We start from the raw sequence: 23033 nt of genomic DNA on the forward strand, positions 1-23033 counted from the left end.
TGCATTTGAGCAAAGAGAAGGGGACTATTTGAGCAAAGGCGGGTCCCTGGATACTGATTCCTGGGGTGAGTGTGCGATAGGGCACCTGTCAAAGGTGGTATGTCTGCATCGTACCTGGGGAGAATCAGAGACAATGCTCAGCATCTTCAGGGTGGTCAGAGCCTTGTAGAGGGTGGGCAGCCCCAGTTCCCACCTGGGGTCAGAATCCCCACCTTCCCTACTCTGACCAAGCTCTACAGTACCATGGAGAATTCACTGCTTTGTAAAATTCTGTGAATTTGGATTTTCCCACGAGATGGTCCAGTGAACACAGCACACGCTGTCTCCTCCTTGGGGAGGGACACACAGTGTGTTAGGGTATCAAAGACTCTGTGATGTCATGTATAGATAAAACGTACTCTATTTTTGGACTATAAGATACATTTTTTGACCACATTTTTTGCTTCAAAAGTTTTTCCCCTATTTTCCTCCCCTAAAAGCTAGGTGTGCTTGGGGTCTGCACCATAAGATGCACCTAGGTTTTAGAGGAGGAAAATCGGAAAAAAAAAATTGAAGCAAAAAATGTAAAAAATGTGCATCTTATAATCTGAAAAATACGGTATTTGACTTTGTTTAGCCCTCATTTCCCACCCCTACCCTTTTTTTAAATAATAATGTCCATTAACATTCCATGGACAAAATGAATCTGTTAAGCCAGCAAATGCCCCACTGATGGTTAGAAAAGACTTGTGTATATATTCTTATTTTTTTAATCCTCATCTGAAGAAATGTTTATTGATTAAGAGAAAGAATGAGAGAGAGAGATTGATGTGAGAGAGAAACATGGACCTATTGCCTCCTGCATATCCCCCAATTGGGGACTGAACCCGCAGCCTGGCTGTGTGCCCTGACGGGGGGTCAGACCCGCATCCTTCCCGTGTACAGGACGACGCTCCAACCAACCGAGCCACCAGCCAGGCTACGGTGTACATGTTGTTGTCCAGTCCTTCATGCACTTTGTTGTAGACCACTCTGCCTGGTTTTAGGAATTGTATCTCTGCCCCTTGTGGCTAAGGGCGAGGGACGACCTTTGGAATGCCAGCCGCAGGAGACAAAGCCTGTCTCTGGTAGCAAACGCTGCCTCAGTTCCTCTCCCTGCCCCCAAAGCTTGGTCAGAAGTCAATGATGGGTAAGACCCCTCACAGCGGGGGGCAACCTAAGCCAGACTCGATCACCTGGGAGGCCTTCATGGAAGGACTCAGGGGGCTGCAACAAAGAGCAATGGACTCTCGCCCCCCTCCTTCCGCTTTGTCAAAACCCAAGTCCCCATGTTCTCTGGGAGAAGCGCTTCCTGGCTCTAATCCCCTTAAGCCTGAATACCTGATGGGAGAGGTGCAGCTTCTTGCTTTGCTAGAGCGTGTCCTGGGGAAAAATCTGGCATCAGAAAGACTTCCTGATAAACCTGTGAAATCTGCTCTGCTAAGAGTGCTTTCATTCATATGATAAGGGTCCAAGAGGAAATGAGTATGTTTCCCAAAGTTTCTGCAACTCTCTTCCTGACAGACACTGACTTAGACTCTGAAGCCCTCAGATTTCTTTGAAGTGTTATCTACTGTTTGATCCTGGCCGCCCTGTATTCCTGTGTATTACAACCCAATAAAAGGCTATGGAAGAGGGTGCTCGGGGCCTTTTTCTCCTTGGAGAAACTGGCCACAGCCCACTCCTTCCACCCCAATCAGATCCAGCATCTCTCGGCCATATTTATTCACTTGTGTCCGTGGCACTTGGGGGGACTCTCGAAGAAGTTGCCCCCACAGCACTTGAAAGCTGATGGTGCGCATGTCTGTCTGTGTGCCCCAGCCCCTCCCTGCAGCCCCTCCCCTGCTTCTTCAGCCATCTCACAAGCTTCATCTCTGGGGCTCCTCACCTCTCAGGCACCCTTGTGGGAGACTTCCAGGTGGCCTCTGTTCCTTTGGAGGCACTGCCCCAGGTGTGATCTGCTGGGGGCTGCCTGGGGCAGAGCTGTCCTTATTTTCTGTGGACACTGACCAGGAATCTGTGTTCCCTTTTCAAATGGCAGTGCCACAGAGGTGAGGCTATTGTCAAACACAGACAAAGGAAACAAGGCGGCAGTAATGATGGCTTGGGCAGAGAACTTACAGTGGCCCGTGTTTCCTCCACTCTCTTTCAGGTCATCTTTGCTTTGAACCAGACCCTCCTGCAGCAGGAGAGCCTGTGAGCAGGCAGCCTTCAGGTCCCCTACATGACCGAGGACCTCATCAAACAGTATAACTGCAGGGACCTAAGTCACCTTCAGCCACGACAGCTCCCAGGTGAGGGCCCTGGTCTTCTGCCCAGCTCATTTAGAAACAAGAATAAAGACAGTACCTACTGATACCTGGACATCCTGTGTACAAAGGATTAGGGCCATGAAGGGCTCTAAAAATAAAATTGGTCAGAGTTAGATGTTGAATGAGATGCTGCAACTAACAAAAACATTCTTTACGAAACTTAAGAACTGACAGGGGCATTGATTCAAGTTAATTCCAGCATCCCAGTCAGAGGACGAAGCTTCAAAGGATTCAGCAGCAGGCCTTGTGGCCTAGGCAGCAGGCGGCCTGAACCAGCCTCCAGAGGGAAGGGAGCCGAGTCTGAAAGCCTCCTGCTGACTTAGGTGACACTGTTGAGAAATGATGGAGCAAAACTTTTGTGGCTTCCAGGACCATGTGAGCATGGTGCAACCTAAGTGCCTGTGGTATTCTTACAGGGGTGGCACCCTGAGGCTGGGAAGGTTCCCAGCATTTCCAGACATGGGTCCCATCTGCAGTCCTGCAGGGTGTGGCCGAGCCATGCAGGGAGTGTTCACACGGGATAGGCTTCACCAGTGGGCTGTCACGGGGAAGGGAGCAGGCGGTCAGGGTTTGGAAGATTGCAGCCCCCTTGCAGGGCCAAGGTGGACAGATACTTGTTAGGCCTTTATGAATAAAGTTCCCACGAGATGAAGTATGGCTGCCTCCCCACCCTCCACTAAGGTCATGAGAAAGTGACAAGTGCCAGCTAAGCTTCTGAGATAGGGGAATGTGTTGCCTCCACCCACAGGGACCAATGTCCTCATGCAGGAGGACACTGGTGGGTGTGACTGATGCTGTCCAGGTCTGGGGACCCTGTCACAAGGAAGAGTGACTGTAAGAGGTGAAAAAGAATGGCAGCACTGAGGAGAGGGACCACAGAGGCTGAATCCAGCATCACCCCACAGGTGTCAAAGGACATAATGAGCTTTCCGGAGAGTCTAGAGTGGGAGGAAGGAGCACCAAGGCAAAGCAAGCAAGAAGAAAAGGAAAACAAGAATTACACTCAAGAAGAAATAGCAGAATTTGTGGTGGTGATATTTCTCACATGTACTCTTGGTGGGGGTGGGGGAAGTGGGGAGAAAGGTCAAGGTCAATTGGAAAATTAAAATGTGAAGCAGTAGAGAAAAGTTAACATGGGCGGGGGTTTGGAGGTTATGTAGGCAAGTGGTAAGGCTGATGGAGCAGTTAGGGGACAGATGTCTTATACATTTCTTTCCTGAGTGCCTCTATTCCTGTCCTGCTCAGGGCCCTGCAGGTGGCATGAGGTAGGGGGAGTGTGCCTGCCATCGAGGAGCGAGGGCCGGGCAGGCCAGGGCTGAGCGGTGCAGGCGAGGCCATGTCTGGTGTTTAGAAGGGGGAGCAGGGCGGCGATGAGAGGTCTCCCTGTGCCTTCTGGGTGCCCGTGTGGGTGGCTGGTACCAGGGGAGCGCTCGGTGGAAGTGAAGAGATTTTGGGAAATGGACAGGCGGATCTTACATAAATGACATAATTAAAAAGAAGATGGTAAAGGAGGCGATAAGAATTTTGACTTGAAAACAAAAGAATATCATTTTAAGGGAATAGCAAAAGAAGATCTGTTATCCACAGAACAGAAACTGGTGCTGTGTTACAGAGTGTGCGGACTTGAAGGAGGTCTTTGAGAGGCTACTGGAAAGAGGAGAAGCAGGCAGGGTAGGCATCCTATTCAATATTTGACTAAGGAAATGGTTAACCTTGTTGCATCCCTGGGTGGAGGAGAGCATGCACCCAGGAGAAGGGCTGAGGGGCTGAGGGTTGGGAAGCGGGGGAGCCAACCGGGCGAGGAGAGAACACAGTGTGTCAGCCTCACCTACTGCCACTGCGTTGCAAGAACCGGCCCCGATTGCCACCTTTTTGGTGTAATAACACTCAGCCAAAGTGCTGGAATTGGCTAACGTGTACCGGAGTCAGGTGAGCTATTTGCCATGAGGGCAAAGAACATTGGAGAAAGCAAGAGGGAGAAATAGGAATTGGAGAAATAGTGAAAATTTAAATGTGTAGAATTTATGAAACAGCTGAATGTTTATAGAAATTTCCATGTATTTGGCAGTAGAATCATAATTACTGATTCTAAAATAGTAACTATGTAAAATTGTTTTTACTAAAAAAAGTGTGTGTGAACTAAACAAATTAAAAGTATGGATAGTCTATGCAAAGATATGGCCTCATTATATAAACACATGGCATCAAAGAGAATCATTTAAAGCAGAAATACTGCTTTAAATAGCTGGATAGTTCCTTGACCGCACTTCATTTAATCTTTTTCACTTGGGTTCCAGAGAGTGAAATTACAGTTAGAAAAGGAGCAGGTGGGGGACTCCGAGAACAGTGCGTACCTACTTGCCAGCATCTTGACTGACTAGGCTTGGTGACTAATGCTCACATTAAACCATATCATTCATAAGTCTGTTGCCCTTAATTTTTTTTCTTTATTTTGGTGGAGGTTCCCAGTTTCGTCAATGCCACGCTGCCACCTCAGGAACGCATCACAGGAGATCCACAGCTACTTCTGCCAGGAGCTTATTATCTATGAGTGGAACTAGAGGGCGGCGAAGCGGGTGAAGGCACTTCTGGAGGAGTTCCCTGACAAAGGCTTTTTCTTTGCCTTCGGAGCTGGTGAGTTGCAGGTTACCTTGGACTAGACCCTGCCTCTGATGCAGCACCCCCCTGAAGGGGATGCTGAGGTGGGCCCCTGGGAGGAGGTGAGGTGAATGACACCTTGGACTTTCTGCTGGCGATAAGTGGCTCCCGCAGGATCCTGGGTGTCCAGCCTGGGGAGCCGTTGCTGAGTGGGCTGGTGCATGTGCCATCACCCGGGCTCCCGATACACTTTCCAGCTGGAAGGCATTGCTCTCTCTCCTAAACTCAGCACTGAATCCGAAATTCTTCCGGCCACCTTTCACTTTCTGAACTTCCACTAAGTTCAGAAAGAAGATAGACGAACTATCTTCTATCTTCTCTCTCCTACCTGACTGTGAGCCTCCCAAGTGTAAGGCCTGGGGCTGATACTTCAGCTATTACTATATTTTATTTTTTAAATTAATTAATTAATGTATTTTTAGAGAGAGGAGAAAGGAAGGAGAAAGAGAGGGAAAGAAACATCAATATGAGAGAGAAACATCAATTGGTTGCCTCTTGCATGCCCCCAACTGGGGCCCTGGCCCGTGTCCTGACTGGGAATCCACTGGCAACCTTTCAGTTCATAGGCTGACATTCAATCCACTGAGCCATACCCGCTAGGGCTACTTCTGCTATTACTATTAACTATTACTAACTGTGTACAAGCGGACAGACTGGGAAAATTATTGCCTTTTGTAGGCTTTTTGAAATAATTCTCTCCTCTTGAGTGATTCTATCACAGTGTTGTTACCTCTGGGATTTAGGACAGAAATGCCAGACGCTGGCTGTGAGCAGCAGGAGAGCAGGTGCATTTGTGGACCGAGGCCTTCTCTCCACAGTTCTTTAATAGCTTCATGGATGCGAACAGGTTATCTCCCTAGGTGGTGTTTATTTTCAACCAGTAGACTGGGGAGTTGGAGAGAAGCACTCCAGCATGGCAGAGTGAGTGATGCAGCGTAACCTCCCAATCTCAACATTGTCAGCTTAATGATAACCTGCTAAATCCTTCTTTTGGGGGGGGCATAGAAGATAACATTCATGGGTTCTAGGGATTACGAGTGCAGATATATTTTGGGGGACCATTAATCAGCCTACCACAACATTTGAAAATGAATTAATGTAATACCCCATACTAATAGACTAAAGGACAAGAACCACATGATCATCTCTGTACATGCAGGGAAAGCATTTGATAACATGCAATACTTTTTCATCCAAGTAGGAATAGAGAGGAACTTCATTAACCTGTTAAAGAAGTCACTATGAAACAACCACATTAATATCGTACTTAATGATAAAAGACAGTGTTTTCCCCTAAGATACGGAACAAGACAGGGATGGCTGCTGTCACCACCCCTCCTCAGCATTGTGCTGAAGGTTCTAGCCATGGAAATTAGACAAGGAAAAGAAATAAAAGGCGTTCAAACTGGAAAGGAGGAAGAAAATATCACTTTTTTTAGTTGACATGGTCTTGTGTATAGACGATCCTAAGTAATCTATCAAAAAACAATGAAAACCAACAACTGAGTTCAGGTCACAAGGTGCAGGATACAAGGTGAAGGCTGATACACCACACTCTGGGGTGCGCTGGGTCTGTGTGGTGGAATACGCCCAACGCTGGAGTGTGCGGGAGCTGGGCACACAAGGCCGCCCTTCACCTCCCACCCCCGCCAAACTCAACTGATCTATCGAGAGCCTCCCTTACATCTAGCGTCAGAATAATGGGGCCCTCGGCACAGGGGAAAGGTGGGCACTCTGAGATGACAGCAGCTTGCCCTGTGGTGCTGCTGTGCCAGGTGCATTCTGGGCCAGAACAAAGCTGGCAGCAGGTCGGCTGGTGACCAGTGGGTGGGTTGGATCGGAGCAGTTTGGAAGGCAGGTCTTCTGGGTGGGAATCGTGTCAGATGGATGGCACAGGCGACCTCTGCCACACCTGGGCTTGCCTGTTTCGCAGGGCACAGCTCTGCATACTGCTGCAGCGCTGCGCAGAGCAGCTTTGTCGTGGGAATCTGGAGATAAAATTAAAAAATGAGAAACGGAGTTCACCTTTGGAGTAGGAAGAACAGTGTGATTAAACAGAATGCTGAAGCATTGCTAAGAGGGGCTGTTTATTCACTGGACAATTTTTTTTATTCCCTATTTGTTGAGAGTGTGGACTCTGGAGCCAGACCACCTGGGTTCAAGGTGCAATCTGATTAATTTCTCTGTGCGTCTTCCTCATCTATTAAGTGGGGGTAATAATATACCCACTTTATAGGGTTGTTGAGGGGTTGTTAAATGATGCATAAAGCATCAAGAACAGTGCCCGCAGCTCGTAATACTCAGTAAATGTAAGACGTTCAAAATCAAGGTGTTGTCAGGTGTGGTTTCTCCTGAGGCCTCTCTTGTTGGCTGGCAGATGGCTGCCTTCTCATGCCCGCCGCCCCCAGCCCTGCCTTTCCTCATGTGCACACAGTCCTCGTGTCTCTGTGTCCAAATCTCCCCTCTTATAGGGACACCCGTCAGATTGGATCAGGGCCCAGCCTCATGGCCTCATTTTAACTTAGTCACCTCATTAAAGGCTCTGACTGCAAATACAGTCACATCTGAAGAACTGGGGGTTAGGGTTTCAACATACGAGGGGGCCCCCCAAAAACTGGAATTTATTTATAAAAAATCATGTATTTATTCTTGTATGTTTAAACTTCACTCACCTTCAGTTACTCTCCATTTGATATAAAACACCTACCTAGATGTTTTTCCCATTGCTCAAGGCAGTTCTTGAACTTGTAGATTTTCAGGGCTTTTAGTGCTTCTGCTGTTTTTTTGTTTGTTTTGCCTCTTCCACATCAGCAAAATGTTTCCCTTTGAGGACTTTTTCATCTGGAGAAACAAAACAGAGTCACACTTGGGGTGAGAGTGGTGAATAAGGAGGGTGGGGCATGGGCGTCATGCTGTTTTTGGTCAAAAACTGCTGAACACTCAGCATGATATGGGCGGGTGTATTTGTAAATCACCCACTGTGAAATGGGCAAATGCTGTGAAAGTCTTCAAAAAGAATTCACTGAAGCCAAACACAGCCTCTCACAACAACACCAGCTGGTACACTGATACAGATGGGTTCCTAGCACACTCACCTAGAGAGGGAAATCTGTACTACAAGGCACCTGCTCTCCAGAAGATATTTCCAGTTTTCTGGGTCCCCCTTGTATGAATTTTTGGGGACCCAGTTCAGTTCAGTCCATATACACACTCTGTTCCTCCCATTCCCCTTTAACTGAGTCAGTTGGCTTTTGTCACTCTTAGGGTCATAGACTGTACAGTTGGATCCAAGAACTCAGCCACACACCATCCTTGGCTCTCCAGGGTCCCAAAGGCTGATCCAAAGCTCACTCTGCTTCTTAGAGCTGTGGAGTTAGGACAAGGGAGAGGCCTTCAGGCCAGCTGTCAACCTCTCTTGCAGTTTGGATGTACCTTCATTTCGTTTCCCAGTTTTTAGCTGTTGAGTAGTCAGCTGTCCAACTTGTGTAGACTCTGGAGCCAAACTGCCCGGGTTTAGATTCTGCTGTGCTGTTTCTCAGCGTGTGAAGTCCTGAACTTATTTTATCCCAGTTTTAAATTGTAAAGTGGAGGTAGTAATACCTCTAAAGTTCTGCAGGGTCACAGGATGGGGTGCTGCTAGTTAATTAGCCATTTAGGACGTTAAAGTACCACAAACTTTCACCTAAAGGGACATTCTGAGCTCCAAAACCTGACATGAAGGAAATGAACCCAGGACTTACCCTTGGCCTTTAAAATATTTAAGAAACCAGTGTAAGCTTATCTGGTGATCTTTGCTGCTTTTTCTGAAAAAGGAAAGAAGTGAAATAAAATTCAAGTTGAGGCTTCCAGCTATGGTGGCTTCTAAATGGACTTTTTTTTATTGTGCCTTTATAAATGCATGTAGGACGAGGGGCTTGGGTCTTGCTTGATTTATCTAGTTAGCACTGAGTTCAGAGGTGGGGGATTTGCTCCCAGGGTCTCCCCTGAGCTGTGCGACTGGGGGCAGCTCACGGCACCATTGTTCTGGTCCTTGGTATCTTCACCTCTGAAATGCTGTTCGCCGGCTGCCTGCCTGGTAGGGCTGCTGGGTGGTCTAATTGCAGACACTTTCTCCAGCCGCACTGGGTGGGACACAGGGAAGGGGGTTGGAGGGTTATGCCTTTGTTCCGGTGTGTGTTCGGGGTCCGTTTGGTGGTCACAAGAGCTGCCACGTTTCTGATCGTTTTTCTTACTGCAGGTCATTTCATGGGGAACAAGAACACAGTGCTCGAGGCTTTGTGGCATGAAGGCTACGAGGTAGAACCCGTCCCTGCTGGACGACCCATCAACAAGGAACCTTCCTGTGCATCTGTCCTGGTTGGGGAGCCACTGGGGAGGCCTGAGACCCCTGCAGAGCTGCCTGGGCACCAGGGTGGGCTGTACCCTGGGGGGCTCCAATGTGCCTCAGCATGGCATGACCAGTCCTGACTCCCCGCTGGCCTGGGAGAAATGGCTCTGCGGTGTCCCTTGTGGCTGGGGCTGTGTCTGACATGGGCTGGCTGGCTGGGCAGTGTTGGCTGCTTAAACAACAGAAATCTGTGTTCTCACACCTCTGGGGGCCAGAAGTTCAAAATCAGGGTGTTGTCAGGTTTAGTTTCTCCTGAGGCCTCTGTCCTGGCTTGCAGATGGCTGCCTTCTCAGTTCGCCCTCACATTGCCTTTCCTCGATGTGCACACAGTCCTTGTGTCTGTGTCCACATGTCTTCTTCTGAGGACCCCTGTCAGATTGGGTCAGGGCCCACCCTCACGGCCTCATTTTAACTTAACCACCCCATTAAAGACTCCATCTACAAGTACAGTCACACCTGAGGAACTGGTTGTTCGGATTTCAACATGAATTTTGGGGACACAGTTCACCCCACAACTTCTTTTCTCCCCCATTTTTTGTGCCCCCACTCCCTCCAAACCTTGGTCACCAGCACCACCCGCCCCTCTCGCCGAGACCTCAGCTGAGGTAATACTCCAGGGGGAAAGTGCCTGTCCCCTCTGCTGGGGGACGGAGACGGGGTCCAGCTGTCAGGACTGCCGATGGCTGCTGTTCTCCAGGTGCCGTCTTTCTCTTGGGAAGACTTGCCTTCACCCCAGGTCATCTCGAGCCCAGTCCTCACCCTGTTCTCTCACTCCAAAGGGGTCTCCCTGGCAGCCCGGTCTCAGTTTCCTTGTCACCCTGGATACATCCTGGGATGGCCTTATCCCTACTCTGCATAGCCCAGGGTCAGTGTATCACACGGCACCGTCTAGGTCACGAAAACCCTCTCCTGAGTTGCCATCTTCCACCTTGACCAGGGCTCTGGCTTCCTCCACCGAAGCCACTCTGGAACTTGCCCCTCTTCCCTGCTTGCATGGCCATCTCTCTCTGGTCCATTCTTTCCTTTCCTGTGGGACTAATCTTTTGAGTGTCTCTTACTCAGAAACACTCAGTGGTTTCTCACTGTTCTTTTTCCAAGTCTAGTTTCCTCATGCTGCCTTGGCACACAGACTGCCTTTCCCAGCACGGATATGCTTCTTGCCTCAGAACACCTCTGTCCTGGCCACTGCCTCTCCACCCTTTGCTAATGCTCTCCTCCTCATCTGAAGCGCCCTTCCTGCCTCCCTGGTGGGGAAAATCCTGCTCTTCCTTGGTTCAACTCTGTGTGGTGCTCAGGTCTCCACCCTCCTCCCTCCTGTCATCCAGCTCTGGAGAGCCCAGCCCTTTGTAGTTCTCTATCTGTTTTGAGGGAACTGTGGGTTTTTTCTCATCCATTGGACTGTGTGTTCCAGAAAGCAGGGTGGGCTGAGTGCCCTGGTCACATCTCAGCCTGCAGCCCCAGGCTGATTGACCGGCAGGGGTTTGACATGCTGTCCTTGGCAGTGCAGGAGAAGACCCTGCTCAGTGTGTGTGTGTGTGTGTGTGTGTGTGTGTGTGTGTGTGTGTGTTGCTGGTTGTTCTAGGCTCCCTAATTCTGCCCCTAAGCTCTGATACCTGTCCCCAGAGGAAGAGAGGTCAGGAATCAACATTTAAAAAATATCCCCATGAGATTCTGAGGTACTGTGAGGGCTGAGAACAGGTGCTATCATTGAACTGGCTGCTGACACTTTGCAGGGGAAGGAAAAGAATATTTATTGATCGATTTCCCGGTGGCAGCCAGGCTCACAGAGACGCTCAATTAATCCTCAAAACCAGCCTGGGAGGTGGGTGTTTCTTCTCCTTTACCGACGAATAAACTGTGAAAGGTCCCATGAGAGCCAGGATACGGTTCAGACCCCTCCACCTGCACAACCCCTCTCCTTCTGTCCTTTCTTCTCCCATGTTTTACTCTCCATCCCATTTGTCTTTGTTCAGTTTCCTCTCCAGGGATTCATTCACTGCCTCTGCTTCTGATTCTATTTGAATCGGTGAGAGCCAGGGAAAACGCCACCTCTTCCTCACTCTTCCAGCCTGGGCTCACCCTCTTGCGTGATCCCAGGGAACATGGTGTGTGCTTCTGTACTAGCTATCCTGATACCTGGCACATAGTGTATGCTTTGTTAGGGGAGCGTCTAACACCCTTTAGTGGTGAACTCGCCTGCAGTGCTCCTAGGTGAGGCCATGAGGGAGCATGGAGTCTCCACAGGAGCTCCTGTTTAGGGAGGGGGAGGGGCGAGGGGATAAGGGCCTAGAGCAGGGGAAATGCCCGCAGTGAAGGGGTGCTGAGGAGGACAGGGTAGGGGCTATGGAGACTCCTGCTTCCTTCTTTCCCTCCCAGCAGCCACTGCCAATCCTTGAGGATGATCTGGACCATATGGAACCTGAATCTGGGGCAGGCTGGTATGGGTGGGGGCAGGAGGGCTGCTGATTGGTGACCTGGCTTCCTCCAGGCCCTGCAGCCCCGGGTGTTGGGGTAGGGCCAGTATCAGGAAGCCAGGGATGAGGGCAACTGGCAGCCTCTACTGTCCACCTGTTAGCAGGTTGGAATACATAGGCAGTGCTCCTGGCTGTGGGGCTGCTGCTCTTCCCTGGGCATAGAGGTGGAAGGGATAGGGGTCCTGCCTGGTGGAGGGTTTAGCTAGTAACACCCCCTTCCCAGGATAATAGATACTGTACTAGTGTGTGTGTGTGTGTGTGTGTGTTTTGCTGCCATAACAAATTACTATAAGCTCAGTGACTTCCAACAACACAGGTTTATCATCTGAGATTTATGTAGCTCAGAAGGCTGACACAGTTCTCAATGGTCTGAAATCAGGGTGTTGGAAGGGCAGCCTTCTGTTCTGAGAGCTCTGGGGGAGAATCTGTGTACTTGCTTTTTGCAGCTTATAGAAGCTGCTCACATTCCTTGGCTTAACCCCCACTCCCCCACCGCATCTTCAAATCCAGCATCATTGCATCTCTCTGACTATTCTGTAGTTACATCTCCCATGGACCACAGAAAGGTTTTCTGGTTTTAGCGGCCCATGTGATTAGATGCCCCCCCCCCCCCAGATAGTCTGGGATAATCTCTCATCTCAAAGTTTTTAACCTTATCTGCAAAAATCCTTTTCCCCATATAAGGCGACATAGTCACAAGTTCTGAGAATTAGAATGTGGACATCTTTGGGGGCCATTATTCTTCCTACCACAGATACCATTGAGGATCTGGCATATTTCCCTTTGGCCACATAGTGGGGTGCTCCTAGGTTTTGGTCAGCTCTGCTGGGGTACGTGCATCGCCAGACAGAGGGATTGGGAGAAAGGGGAATGCACATGATGTGCATACTGTGTGCTCAGCCCTTTGTGAAGCATAGTGCATGGGCTGTTTAAATCTTCACAGTAATCAGCTGAGCTATGTCCACGTTACAGAAGCAGCAGAGGCTCAGCTAATTATCTAGCCCAAGGCTCCAAGTTGGACTCTTTCTTGGGTACCACATGTCCTTTTGTGGGTATGAGCGCAGGAGAGAGGCCATCTCAACCAGGATGTTTCTTTCTTGGGGATGTCTGTGGAGTGAGTGGACTATGTGACATGTAGGCAGAAGGCAAGCAGTCTTATACTGCTTGTCAGCACAAGCGTCTTATCCTGTGACTGAAATGGCCATGGGTCAAGCCTTCATGAGTAAATAGAGGTTTAGCTAGACTTGTGTGTAACAGCTGGAATTTTCTGTTCCTGGCAGCGAAGCAGCCACCCCTACCACGCTAGGGACCCTCAAGCCTGTGGCTGAGCCGTGTGAGCATTTGTTCCTAGGCTTTCTCGCTGGAGATCATAGTGACACTAGTCTTTACTTTTCATAGTTTCCACAGTGAGAATAGATTAGCTTGATAACCTGAAAAAAACTCAGTGATGAATATTACTTACAAATGGCACTGAATCTTGTCGGGACCTAGAGCAGGTCAGTTTATTTTCCTGGTCCTCTGTTTCAGCCACTATAAAGTGGCTGTTATGATTCCCCAGGACAGCAAATACAAGAAAGATGAAGGCAAGAGGAGTAAAGCTCATTTTTATTGGATGGTTCAGAGTAGGAATCTTTTTTCTTTCTTTGCCATTTGAGGAATTCCCTTCTTTTACATTTTGTTTTGGTCCAGCCTGGTTCCTTCCCTTTTTTTGTTTTTTATCTTACACCTCCCTTCCTCACATAGGGCTATGAAGACCAACTGACCTCTCGGCTCTGGCAGGCTGTGGGTCAGGACTGAGGCCCGCTCTGCAGGCGGGCGGTCCGTCGGCTGAACCAGAGTGGGGTGAGTGTGCTCTTACCCAGGCTGGTCTGCTGCCCCACATGGTAGGAGGAGGCACATGGGCACGTCCAGTCCTCCCTTTCCTCAGGTCCCTTGCTGCTACATCAGCAGGCAGTGGGATTGACCTCTAGTGACTGGGATTCTTTACCTACCGGCCCCCGTCCCTCCCAACCCTTGACAAAAGTCATGTTGTAGGAAGAAATTTTATCATCCCAATGGCTTATTTCCTCACTGGAAGAGTTTTGGAGGAGACAATAGTCATGCTTAGGGGAAAACTAGAAGCCAGTTTGAACTAGAAGCCAGAGTGTCCCGTCCCACTCCGGGGACGGAGTGGCTACCAGCAGCCAAAGAGCTGAGAAGAGCCCTTCGAAGGGTACATGAGGGATTAACAGAGTTAGGGCCGCTTCAATTATTCTGAGTAAATTGCATTTAGAGACTTTCACCTCTCTTTAAATGCTGCAGTTTTCTGGGACTTTCTAGAAAGTGTTGACCCATCTAGGGGAGGGCAACAATTATATGCAGCTAAAAAGAAACCTGGTATTTCCTGCGCAGGGCTGGGAGATTTGGAGAAAGTACAGTGAGGGTATGGGATCAAATCTCGGGGTGCTTTGGAGAATCCTGCCCTCCCTGGCTGGCCCGAACTTTCACATTACCCGTGAGGTCCCGAGCCTTGAGGTGGGGAGGTGGGGAGGGTGCCATGCTGTGGGACTGTGCTCAAACCCTTCTTCCTTACATCCCTGTTTACAGAGAGAAGAATAAAAGCCCCTTTCGTCTTCACTCCGGAAGTACCCACCCTGGAAGCATCGGTACCGGAAGCTGCATCTGTGGTGCACTCACTATTGCTGTCCCATGTGTCCCTGCCCAGAAGTACAACCTGCCTGGCGAGGCAAAGTGGAAATTCCGGAAGAAGCGGAGGTGGCCGCAGTGGAGGTGGCAGCTTCGGCAGTTCAGCGACCTGTGGGTCCGATTGGAGGGGAGGTGAGGCCTGCAAAAAGCCCATCACCCGCTGCCATCCTTTCCCCAGGAGTATGGGTGAGGAGGAGGCCAGGAATGTTCTCACTCTGCCTAAGGGGTAGCAGTTCAATGCTCTGGTGAAAATGGAGCTGCACCTTCCCCACGGCCCCAGGCAGTGATGTTCTGTCCACTGTGACAGAGATGAGTCCGGATTAAAGGTAGTTGCTTAAAACCAGGGAAAGGGTACCATGTTTATCTTTGTTAACAAATGGGGGTGGCGGCAGGGGCATGGATGGGTCTGCTGAAAGCGAACAGGTAAAAGTAGAATGAGAGTGGCTAAAGGTTGTCAAGAACTTGATTTGCTATCCCTTTCTCCGTCACAGATCAAGGAGAATTTCAGAGGTTTACAGAGCTGGAAGCAGCTCTGTAGGAATGGGCTGTTCAGCTCCCCTACAGGAGCGTAATGGCCACAGAATGTATGCACTCTCAGAGATGCCTGGGGGGTGGATCAGAGCGGATCCAGGAGGTGACCCAGCCCGGTCTGTGTGGCATGGGGCTGATGGAAGAACTGCACTGAGAGGCTTGGGATCCAGGATCAAACTAAGTTCAATCCGAACTTACTGAGTTCCTCCTGCATTCCTGCTGTTATGGCTTTGGAGTGAACCAGATAGACAGTGGCTCTCTGTCTTCATGGAGCTCACGGTCTGGGGAGAAAGCTGCATTTTGAGCTGATGATCTGCACGCCAAGTGCAGGGTGCCGTGGGCATGTTGTCCATATGTGTGTGTTGGAGGTTCCTACTTGGGGGCGGGGGCGGGGGATGCTGCACAGAAGAAGCCTGACAAAGTGGACCCCAATGAGTAGGACTTCTAAGTCTGGATCAGGAGACTCAGGGACCCAGTGCCGTCACAGGTGCACGATAACAATGAATAAGTTAATAAGTAAATGAACAAGGAAGGAAAGAGTTTCAAGCAAAGGAAACAGTGAAAGTCTGGTGTGGAGAGAGTATGCATGTTAAAGAAATCCAGATATAATGATTCTGGTTGGAGTCTGGGAAGTCAAGAGAGCGTGATGAGACGGGTCCAGGAGAGTAAACAGGTGCAGTGGCTGTGAGCGTCTTAATCCTGAGGGAGGGAGGAAGCAGGCACCTAGTGTGCTGTGGGATGAGAACAGAAGCTGGCAGCCAAACAGGACCTGGAGGGCAGGGGCAGATCGTTTTGGCATCCGGTTGCCCATGGTGCTTGACCCCTCAACCACTCTTCATTGACGGAGGGTTAAATTGGTCTGTTTAGGACTTTTTTCAGGCTGGGCCATTTTCTTTCAAGGTGGCCATGGAGTTGGCAGAGTGAGACAGACCAGGTTGTGGGCCCCTCAGCTCATACTGTCTTGACCTGGGATGTCTTGTGTGGTGTTCACACCAGACCTGAGCTGGGGGAGGGGAGAGAGCCAGAGACCCAGAGAGGACTCCTCCGGGCCTGGCTGTGCCTCAGTGTGTGGTCAGTAAGGCAGGTCTCTGCCTGAGAATGCCTAGAAGCTAATGGTAAGCAAATCTGAATTAGGCCTTCTTACACCTAGATTTTAATAATTCTTCAACCAAGAACCAAATAGCCAGGGGAGGATTGACCAGTCATGTTAATCTTAGTGCTTGCTTTTGGTTTGGTTGTAGCAGTGGTAACGAGGGCCAAAGACACAAGGAACTTCACCCAAAGATCATTCTGGCCTCTAAAGAAGGGAGATGAAAGGAAGCTTGCTGGCATTGGGGGCCTTGGAGCATCCAGTGGCCCCTGCTGTGTCCTTTGCCTCCTAGTGCTGTGGTGCCACAACTCCAGGTGCCTGATCTGAACAGGCACCTCTCTGCTGAGCTGCGGCCCCCTCAGCCTGGACACTCCCACCGCCACCAGATGGTGGCCAGCAGTGCCTCCCTGTCTCTCTGGACTCTCGTGTTTTGGGTGCTGGTTCTGGCTTACCAAACAGAGACACCCCCCCTGCAGTGACTGGAGGAGCCAGGCTAAGACCCTGACCTCTTGGACTAAAGGACGACCTTTCTTGTCCTCCATGCTCTGGTCTGGCCTTGACAGGCCCAACCCAGGAGAAGGTGTTCAGAATCAAAGTCAATGTCAGTGCTTCTCTTTCGAAATGACTTTTGGTTATCCAACAGTGCTTGGGGTAATGTACAGTTTTGTAACATAATGAGCTGTATGAAAAGAATTAATTGTAAACGAATTATGTGAAAATAATTAAATACCAGTTTTTGTGTGTAAACTTTCCCCCACAACGTGTATGTGTCAGAGAAACAACTCTTTGCTCACGGCCTCTGACCACTATCACTACTTCACTCCTGGGCCCACTCCTGGGCCTACTCCTGGGCCTACCCCTGCAATTTTGGATGCTGGTCCACCTTTCTGTCCTCCTGCTGCTCTCCTGTCCGTTCGCTCCTGGTCCTGGATGTGGGGGAGTCCGCAGGCCGTGGGGCCATCGCTCCCTCCTCTGTGTTCACGGTCTGGTGAGTAGGGCGCTTCCTGCATGCCGACAGGTGCTTTCATTATGAGTCATGTGTGGCTGTGTCACTGACGTGCTTGCCAGGTGCCGTGCAAGAGAGTGGTTCTCAAATGCTCCCCCTCTTGCCTATTTATTTACTTATTTATTATACGTGTGTGTCTTTTCCAAAAAAATCTTATGGGACATCTTTCTATAAAATGAGTAAGAGTAGAACTGCCCCAGTTTAGTCTGAAATGGGAACTTTTAGCCCCGCCAAGTCGGCCCAGGCTCCCCTCCCCAGCCGCACCTGGCCCTCACCCTGTTTCCAGACCAGTGACTCCCACCTGTGCTGAGGTTCCCTTATGTCCTTGTGGGCCTCTTAGTAGCTTGCAACCAAGAGGGTCTTCCCAGGACTTGGGTGGGACCAGTAGGAAGTATGTGTCTTTGTTCCTGATCTGGTCTAGGTTTAGTTTAATTGCCTGTGCTTGCAGCTCTGTGGTCTTCCCTTCTTTCCCAGAGACTTTCTTGTGTGTTCATTCTGTCATTTCCTGGGCTCAGAAGATCTTTGAGGGTCTCACGGAAAGAGTGGTGTGATGGTCCTCAGGATCCTCTGTACCCCCTGTACTGCAGGGGTAGGAGGGCTGAACTTCCCCAGATTCTCTTGCTGCTATTACTAAGATTCTCGTAGTGAGGCATACTTAGGCGAGACTGGAAGGCAGAGGGGGCAGAAGACCTCTTTCTTCAGTGGTGGTGGCAGGTATGTGCAGGGTCCAGCAGACACAAGCCTGTGCAGGTGCCAGCCTCTACATCCCACCGTTTAGTTACCTGCTTCGTGTGCCCGTGAACTTGTGAGTCGTACGTTTTCCTGCAGCTTTCTGACCTTGGATTACAGCTGCTGTGGTACCTAACATCAGCCCTCTGGCTTCTGCAGCTGCAGCCATTCTCAAAGCTTAGTGCACCTGTTCCTGCTTGAGACAGCGAGCAGTGTCTGATGTCTGCACTGCCCTCTGAGCCATGGAGGTGCTGGTGCTCCCTGCCGCTCTCTCTGTGCCCCATGTCTGTTCTGCACTTTGATAGGTGTGGAGATGAAGGTGGGGAGGTGGAGGCAAAATGGAGGGTTGGATTACTACGATTGACCCGGCTCTTCCAACTTCCTGTGAGGGGGTGGTTGGCTTTCTCCAGGGGCCCACATCCTGCTTGGGCATTCCCAGGCTCTTGGCTCACGTTATGGCCAAGGTCAAGCGAACAGACCCTTGTTGGCAGGGGTGGCACAAAATGGTTTGCCTCACTCCTTCTTAGCGCCAGTGCAAGGAACCCTGCTTTTGAGGTGTCAGGGTCAAGTGGACCTGGGTGGCACTGGGCCCGTGTTCACACAGGTTCATCCTAACGCAGAAGGGGAAATCCCTCGGAACCAGCAGGACCCACCTGTGCTTTGCTGAAAGCACGGGCTCTTCCACGTGGAGTCAGGAACTGGTGCCCTGGGCCAGGGTTGTCTTACCCTCTCATTTGTTACGGGTTGTCAGGGTCACTGCATCAGTCTCCCCGGATGAAGGCTCTGAGTCTTCATCTTCATCTGGGGCCGGGTGACTGAAGCATATACTGGACCTCTCATGTGTGAAGAGGAAGGACGCCTGAGAGTAAGGAAGTGCTGAGTTCTGGCTGCCCCTGGGGGCCTCCCAGGTGACTAAGGGGAAGCTGTCTGGGTCTCACTTGGGGGAGGGGAGCAGGTTTAGGAGGTGGGTGCTGAACCTACTGCTTTCACATCAGAGCTTGAATTACCAACAGAAGGAAAAAACTCAGACACTTTATTTTGGATTATAACAGAAATAAAAGCCACATTTACTACCCTTAAATCAGATCAGAAGTAATGCTGATTTGATCACACACCAGTTACACAGACTCTTTTCCTTTCAAAGATCTCTGGCTGCTGATCACATTTTTCAGCACTGAGGTGCCCGCTTCACTCACTCAGCTGGCAAAGCAAAGCTGACCCCTTGGCAATCCAGTAATCGTTGGGCCTCTTGGAGGGTAAAAGGACGGTCACCACAAAGTTGGTTGAATGACCTAGTTAAGGATACAAGGAAAAAGGAAGGGTCGTTACTTAAAGAATAACCCCTTCATACAAAGAGTACAGTACTTGGAGTCAGGATTCTGTCTCCAAAGATGATGGGCAAATAGTCCTCTATGGACTTCAGTTTTATGTTCTATACAATGATGATGTTAGAATAAATGATCCTTTAGGACTTGTCTAGCTTAGACTTTGTATAACATATGAATTGTCTTTCAAGTTCTCCTCATTCTGGGAGCACTAGACTAGAATCAGGCCTAAGCTTTTAGTGGGGTGCACTTGATAGGTAGGGCATCCATTTGTCCGTCCATCCATCCATCCATCCATCCATCTGTTGTCCCACCCCACAGTTAGGGACTGAGGCTCCTGAAGTGACTAAGTGCAGTCATAGTTACTGTGTCCCCAGCTCTGTGACATCTGAAGAAACTTTTGCAGTTTCTTCATTCTGTGTGAGGGCCCAAGATCACGGTGAGAAGAGGGGCCTGCCCTCTCCACAGGAGTCGCTATTTCTGGCAGTATATTCATAGCAAACCCTATCTGTGCACAAGTTGGGGAATGTGGTGGTGTCCCCAGGAGAGGGCCCCTGTGTCTCCCCTCTCCTTACCTTTGCCTGCCATTCCCTGCACGGTGCCTTGGTGGGTGCTTGAGTGATGTTTTATAGTACATGTGCAGTCTCTGCATATTTAACCATGAGTTTGATTCAGGATTCAAATAAGGTTCATACCTTGCAACAGTGATGTGTATCTCAAATCTCTTTCAATTGGTAGGTTACCTACTCCTCTATTCCTACCCCTCTGTAATATATTATTTGAAACAGACAGGCTGTTTGGCCTGTAAAGTTTTCCAGAGTCTGGTTTTGCTGACAGCATCCTGTGTTAGACACATTCCTCAATCCTTGTGAAGGGATGCTTAGTACTAGAGATGTGATCACATTAAAGCTCGAGCTTTTTGGCAAGAGTACTTCATAAGTGTTGTGTACTTCCATCAAGAAGCACTTTGTGTCTGATTGCTTTTCTTTTTGGGGATGTAGCAGCTGTTGATGATTATCATTTAAAACCATGATTTCATTAGGGTTAATCATTTTAAAATACAGTGATGGTTAAGTATAATATGCAATCAACCTGTGATTTAATTTTTGTTTGTAGTATGAGATAAGGATGTAAGTGTGGTACAACCATTGGTCCCAGAACCACTTATGGAGTAATTTCTCTGGCCCCAACCAGTTTTGAATGATGTTGCTGTTCTGTGTTGAGTTCCCAAATACGCACAGTGCGTTGCCGTACTTTCTGTCTAGTGCCTTTGATGATCTATTTGTTGAGTCTTGTTCCATTGCAACATCATTTTAATTGCCACCTCATCTTGGTTCATTTTGCCAAAAAGACAGAAGTCCTGTTGGAATTGTAGCCAATAATAAGACTAATGACGCAATTAAAAAATGGGCAAAAGATTTAAACAGACACTTTATCACAGGAGATCCAAATAAGCCCCACAACAGATGGTTAATGTCACAGAGCTGTCTGTCTGCCTCCTTCCCTCCCTGTCTGTCCTCTACAGGGCTAGTCACACTGAGCAGTGATGAGCACGTGGGAGCTGGAGCCCTTGCCCACTGCTAGTGGGGACGCTGACTGGTATGCAAGACATTTTGGTAGCTTCTTGAAAAGTTAAACATGTACTTACCACACAGTCTAGTCATTCATCCTCGATATTTATCCAAGATAAATAAAAGGCTATGTCCACACCAAAACTGGTACATACTATAATTAATTCTAAAATATATCCTTTAATACTTTTTAGATTTGTCATATGAGTGGGCCATCCGGCATGTGATAGGAGTATCTATTTTAGTGCTATTCTGTGTGTTGCCCTTAAAGAAGATACTTTAACTGAAATTTTATTAGAAAAATAAATATCACCAGTATCTATATTCTCCACTCAAAAGGGAAACTTTTTTTTAGTTCTTTTGCCTTCCCCCATCTCCCGTATTTTCATCATCTGGAAATTTAGTTCCAGATTATTATTAAAGTCATTTTATGGTAAAACCTTTAAAGATTTAACTGTGTGTGTGTGTACACGTGTGAAATAGGGGGTTGGTGGCGATTAATTTAGAGCCTTGTATGTCTAAGACAGTCTTTATTACACTTCCCTTTTGGACATATTTTGGTTGCATTTCCAGTTTTGGTTCAAAGTTGTTTTGCTTTCGGCCTTTGAAGATGCTTCTGTGTTTTCACGTGCACTGTGGGTCAGGAAAGCTGTCTGGGGTCCGCCTGGTGCTCTGGAATTTAATCTCATCATGTTAATTCAGATTATCTCTTTGCTTTGTAGATTTTCTTTACCCTGGATAGTCTTTTTTTTTTAATATATATATATATATTTTTTAAATTAATTTATTTTTTTAAATTGATTATGCTGTTACAGTTGTTCTATTCCCCCCTTCATTCCCCTCCACCCTGCCCCCCCCAACCCCACCATTGCCCCCCTTTAGTTTATGTCCATGTGTCTCAAGTCCTTTAGGTTCTATATTTCCCATGCTATTCTTGCCCCCCCATCTATTTTCTATCTACTGTCTATGCTACTTATTTTCTGTACCTTCTCCCCCTTCTCCTCTTCCCACTCCCCTGTTGCTAACCCTCCTTGAGATCTTCATTTCTATGTTTCCACTCCTGATCTAGCTGTCCTTTTAGTTTGCTTTCATTTTAGGTGTGGTTGTTAATAACTGTGAGTTTGTTGTTCTTTCACTGTTCATGTTTCTTTAACTTCTTTTTCTTCGATAAGTCCCTTTAACATTTCATATAATAAGGGCTTGGTGATGATGAACTCCTTGAATTTGGTCTTATCTGAGAAGCACCTTATCTGTCCTTCCATTCTAAATGAAAGTTTTGCTGGATAGAGCAATCTTGGTTGTAGGTCTTTAGATTTCATGATTTGGAATATTTCTTTCCAGCCCCTTCTTGCCTGTAAGTTCTCTTTTGAGAAATCTGCTGACAGTCTGATGGGGACTCCTTTGTAGGTGATTGTCCCCTTAGCTCTTGCTGCTTCTAGGATTCTCTCCTTCATTTTAATTTTGGCTAATGTAATTATGATATGCCTTGGTGTGTTTCTTCTTGAGTCCAACTTTTTTGGTACTCTCTGGGCTTCTTGGATTTCTTGGAAGTCTATTTCCTTTGCCAGATTGGGGAAATTCTCCTTTATTATTTGTTCAAATAGTTTTTCCACTGGTGGTTGTGTCTTTCCCCCTTCTGGTACCCCTATAATTCGGATATTGGAGCGTTTAAAGATGTCCTGGAGGTTCCTAAGACTCTCCTCATTTCTTTGAATTCTTGCTCCTTGACTCTTTTCTGTTTGGCCATTATTTGTTTTTTCTGGTCCACTCCATTGATTTGAGTCCCAGTTTCCTTTTCATCTCTATGGGTTTCCTGTGGAATTCCATTCATTTCCCTTAATTTAGCCTTCATATGTTTCTCTAATTTGTGGCTATAATCAACCAGATCTGTGAGGAAGCTGATGACCAGTGTTTTAAACTGTGCGTCTGAGAGTTTTGCTATTTCTTCGTCGCTTAGATTTATCTCTGGGACTTTGGGGTCTCCCTGCGACATTTTTGGTCTGTTCTGGCCCTTTAAAGGTGAGAAACTGCACCTTGGATTCCCAGGTTGCTGGGTTGTGATGCTGTATGTGGGGGCGTGGTCAGAGCGGGGAAATGGCAGCGCCCTCTATCGCCGCTGGGGCCGGTCCAACCGCCCACTCCCTCGCTCCCGCGCAATTAGGCAACCGCAGTCAACTCGCTGCACCGCCTCCCCACTGTCTCCTCTGCAGTCGCTCACCCGGTGGGTTGCTCGGTCGCTCACTAGGT

General features: G+C 48.6%; 2 protein-coding genes across 2 annotated transcripts in view; one reads left to right on the top strand and one right to left on the bottom strand.

The window, feature by feature from the left end:
• TRABD2A (TraB domain containing 2A) overlaps positions 1 to 16858 on the top strand; it is a 55982-nt gene extending 39124 nt beyond the window's left edge. Inside the window, 8 exon segments of the mRNA XM_053664537.1 lie at positions 2171 to 2292; positions 2294 to 2312; positions 4792 to 4835; positions 4837 to 4964; positions 9226 to 9338; positions 14438 to 14555; positions 14558 to 14666; positions 16448 to 16858. Of these exon segments, the coding sequence (XP_053520512.1) occupies positions 2171 to 2292; positions 2294 to 2312; positions 4792 to 4835; positions 4837 to 4964; positions 9226 to 9338; positions 14438 to 14555; positions 14558 to 14666; positions 16448 to 16634 (840 nt within the window). The 3' untranslated portion in view covers positions 16635 to 16858.
• A 2098-nt stretch (positions 16859 to 18956) lies between these two features.
• The window catches only part of DNAH6 (dynein axonemal heavy chain 6), a 243147-nt gene continuing 239070 nt past the window's right edge, over positions 18957 to 23033 (bottom strand). Inside the window, exon 77 of the mRNA XM_053664561.1 lies at positions 18957 to 19182. Coding sequence (XP_053520536.1) covers positions 19079 to 19182 — 104 coding nt within the window. The 3' untranslated portion in view covers positions 18957 to 19078. The remainder of the gene's footprint in view (positions 19183 to 23033) is intronic.

This window comes from Artibeus jamaicensis, unplaced genomic scaffold (assembly GCF_021234435.1).
Source record: "Artibeus jamaicensis isolate MK-2021 breed Jamaican fruit bat unplaced genomic scaffold, CSHL_Jam_final contig_384, whole genome shotgun sequence".
Lineage (NCBI taxonomy): Eukaryota > Metazoa > Chordata > Mammalia > Chiroptera > Phyllostomidae > Artibeus > Artibeus jamaicensis.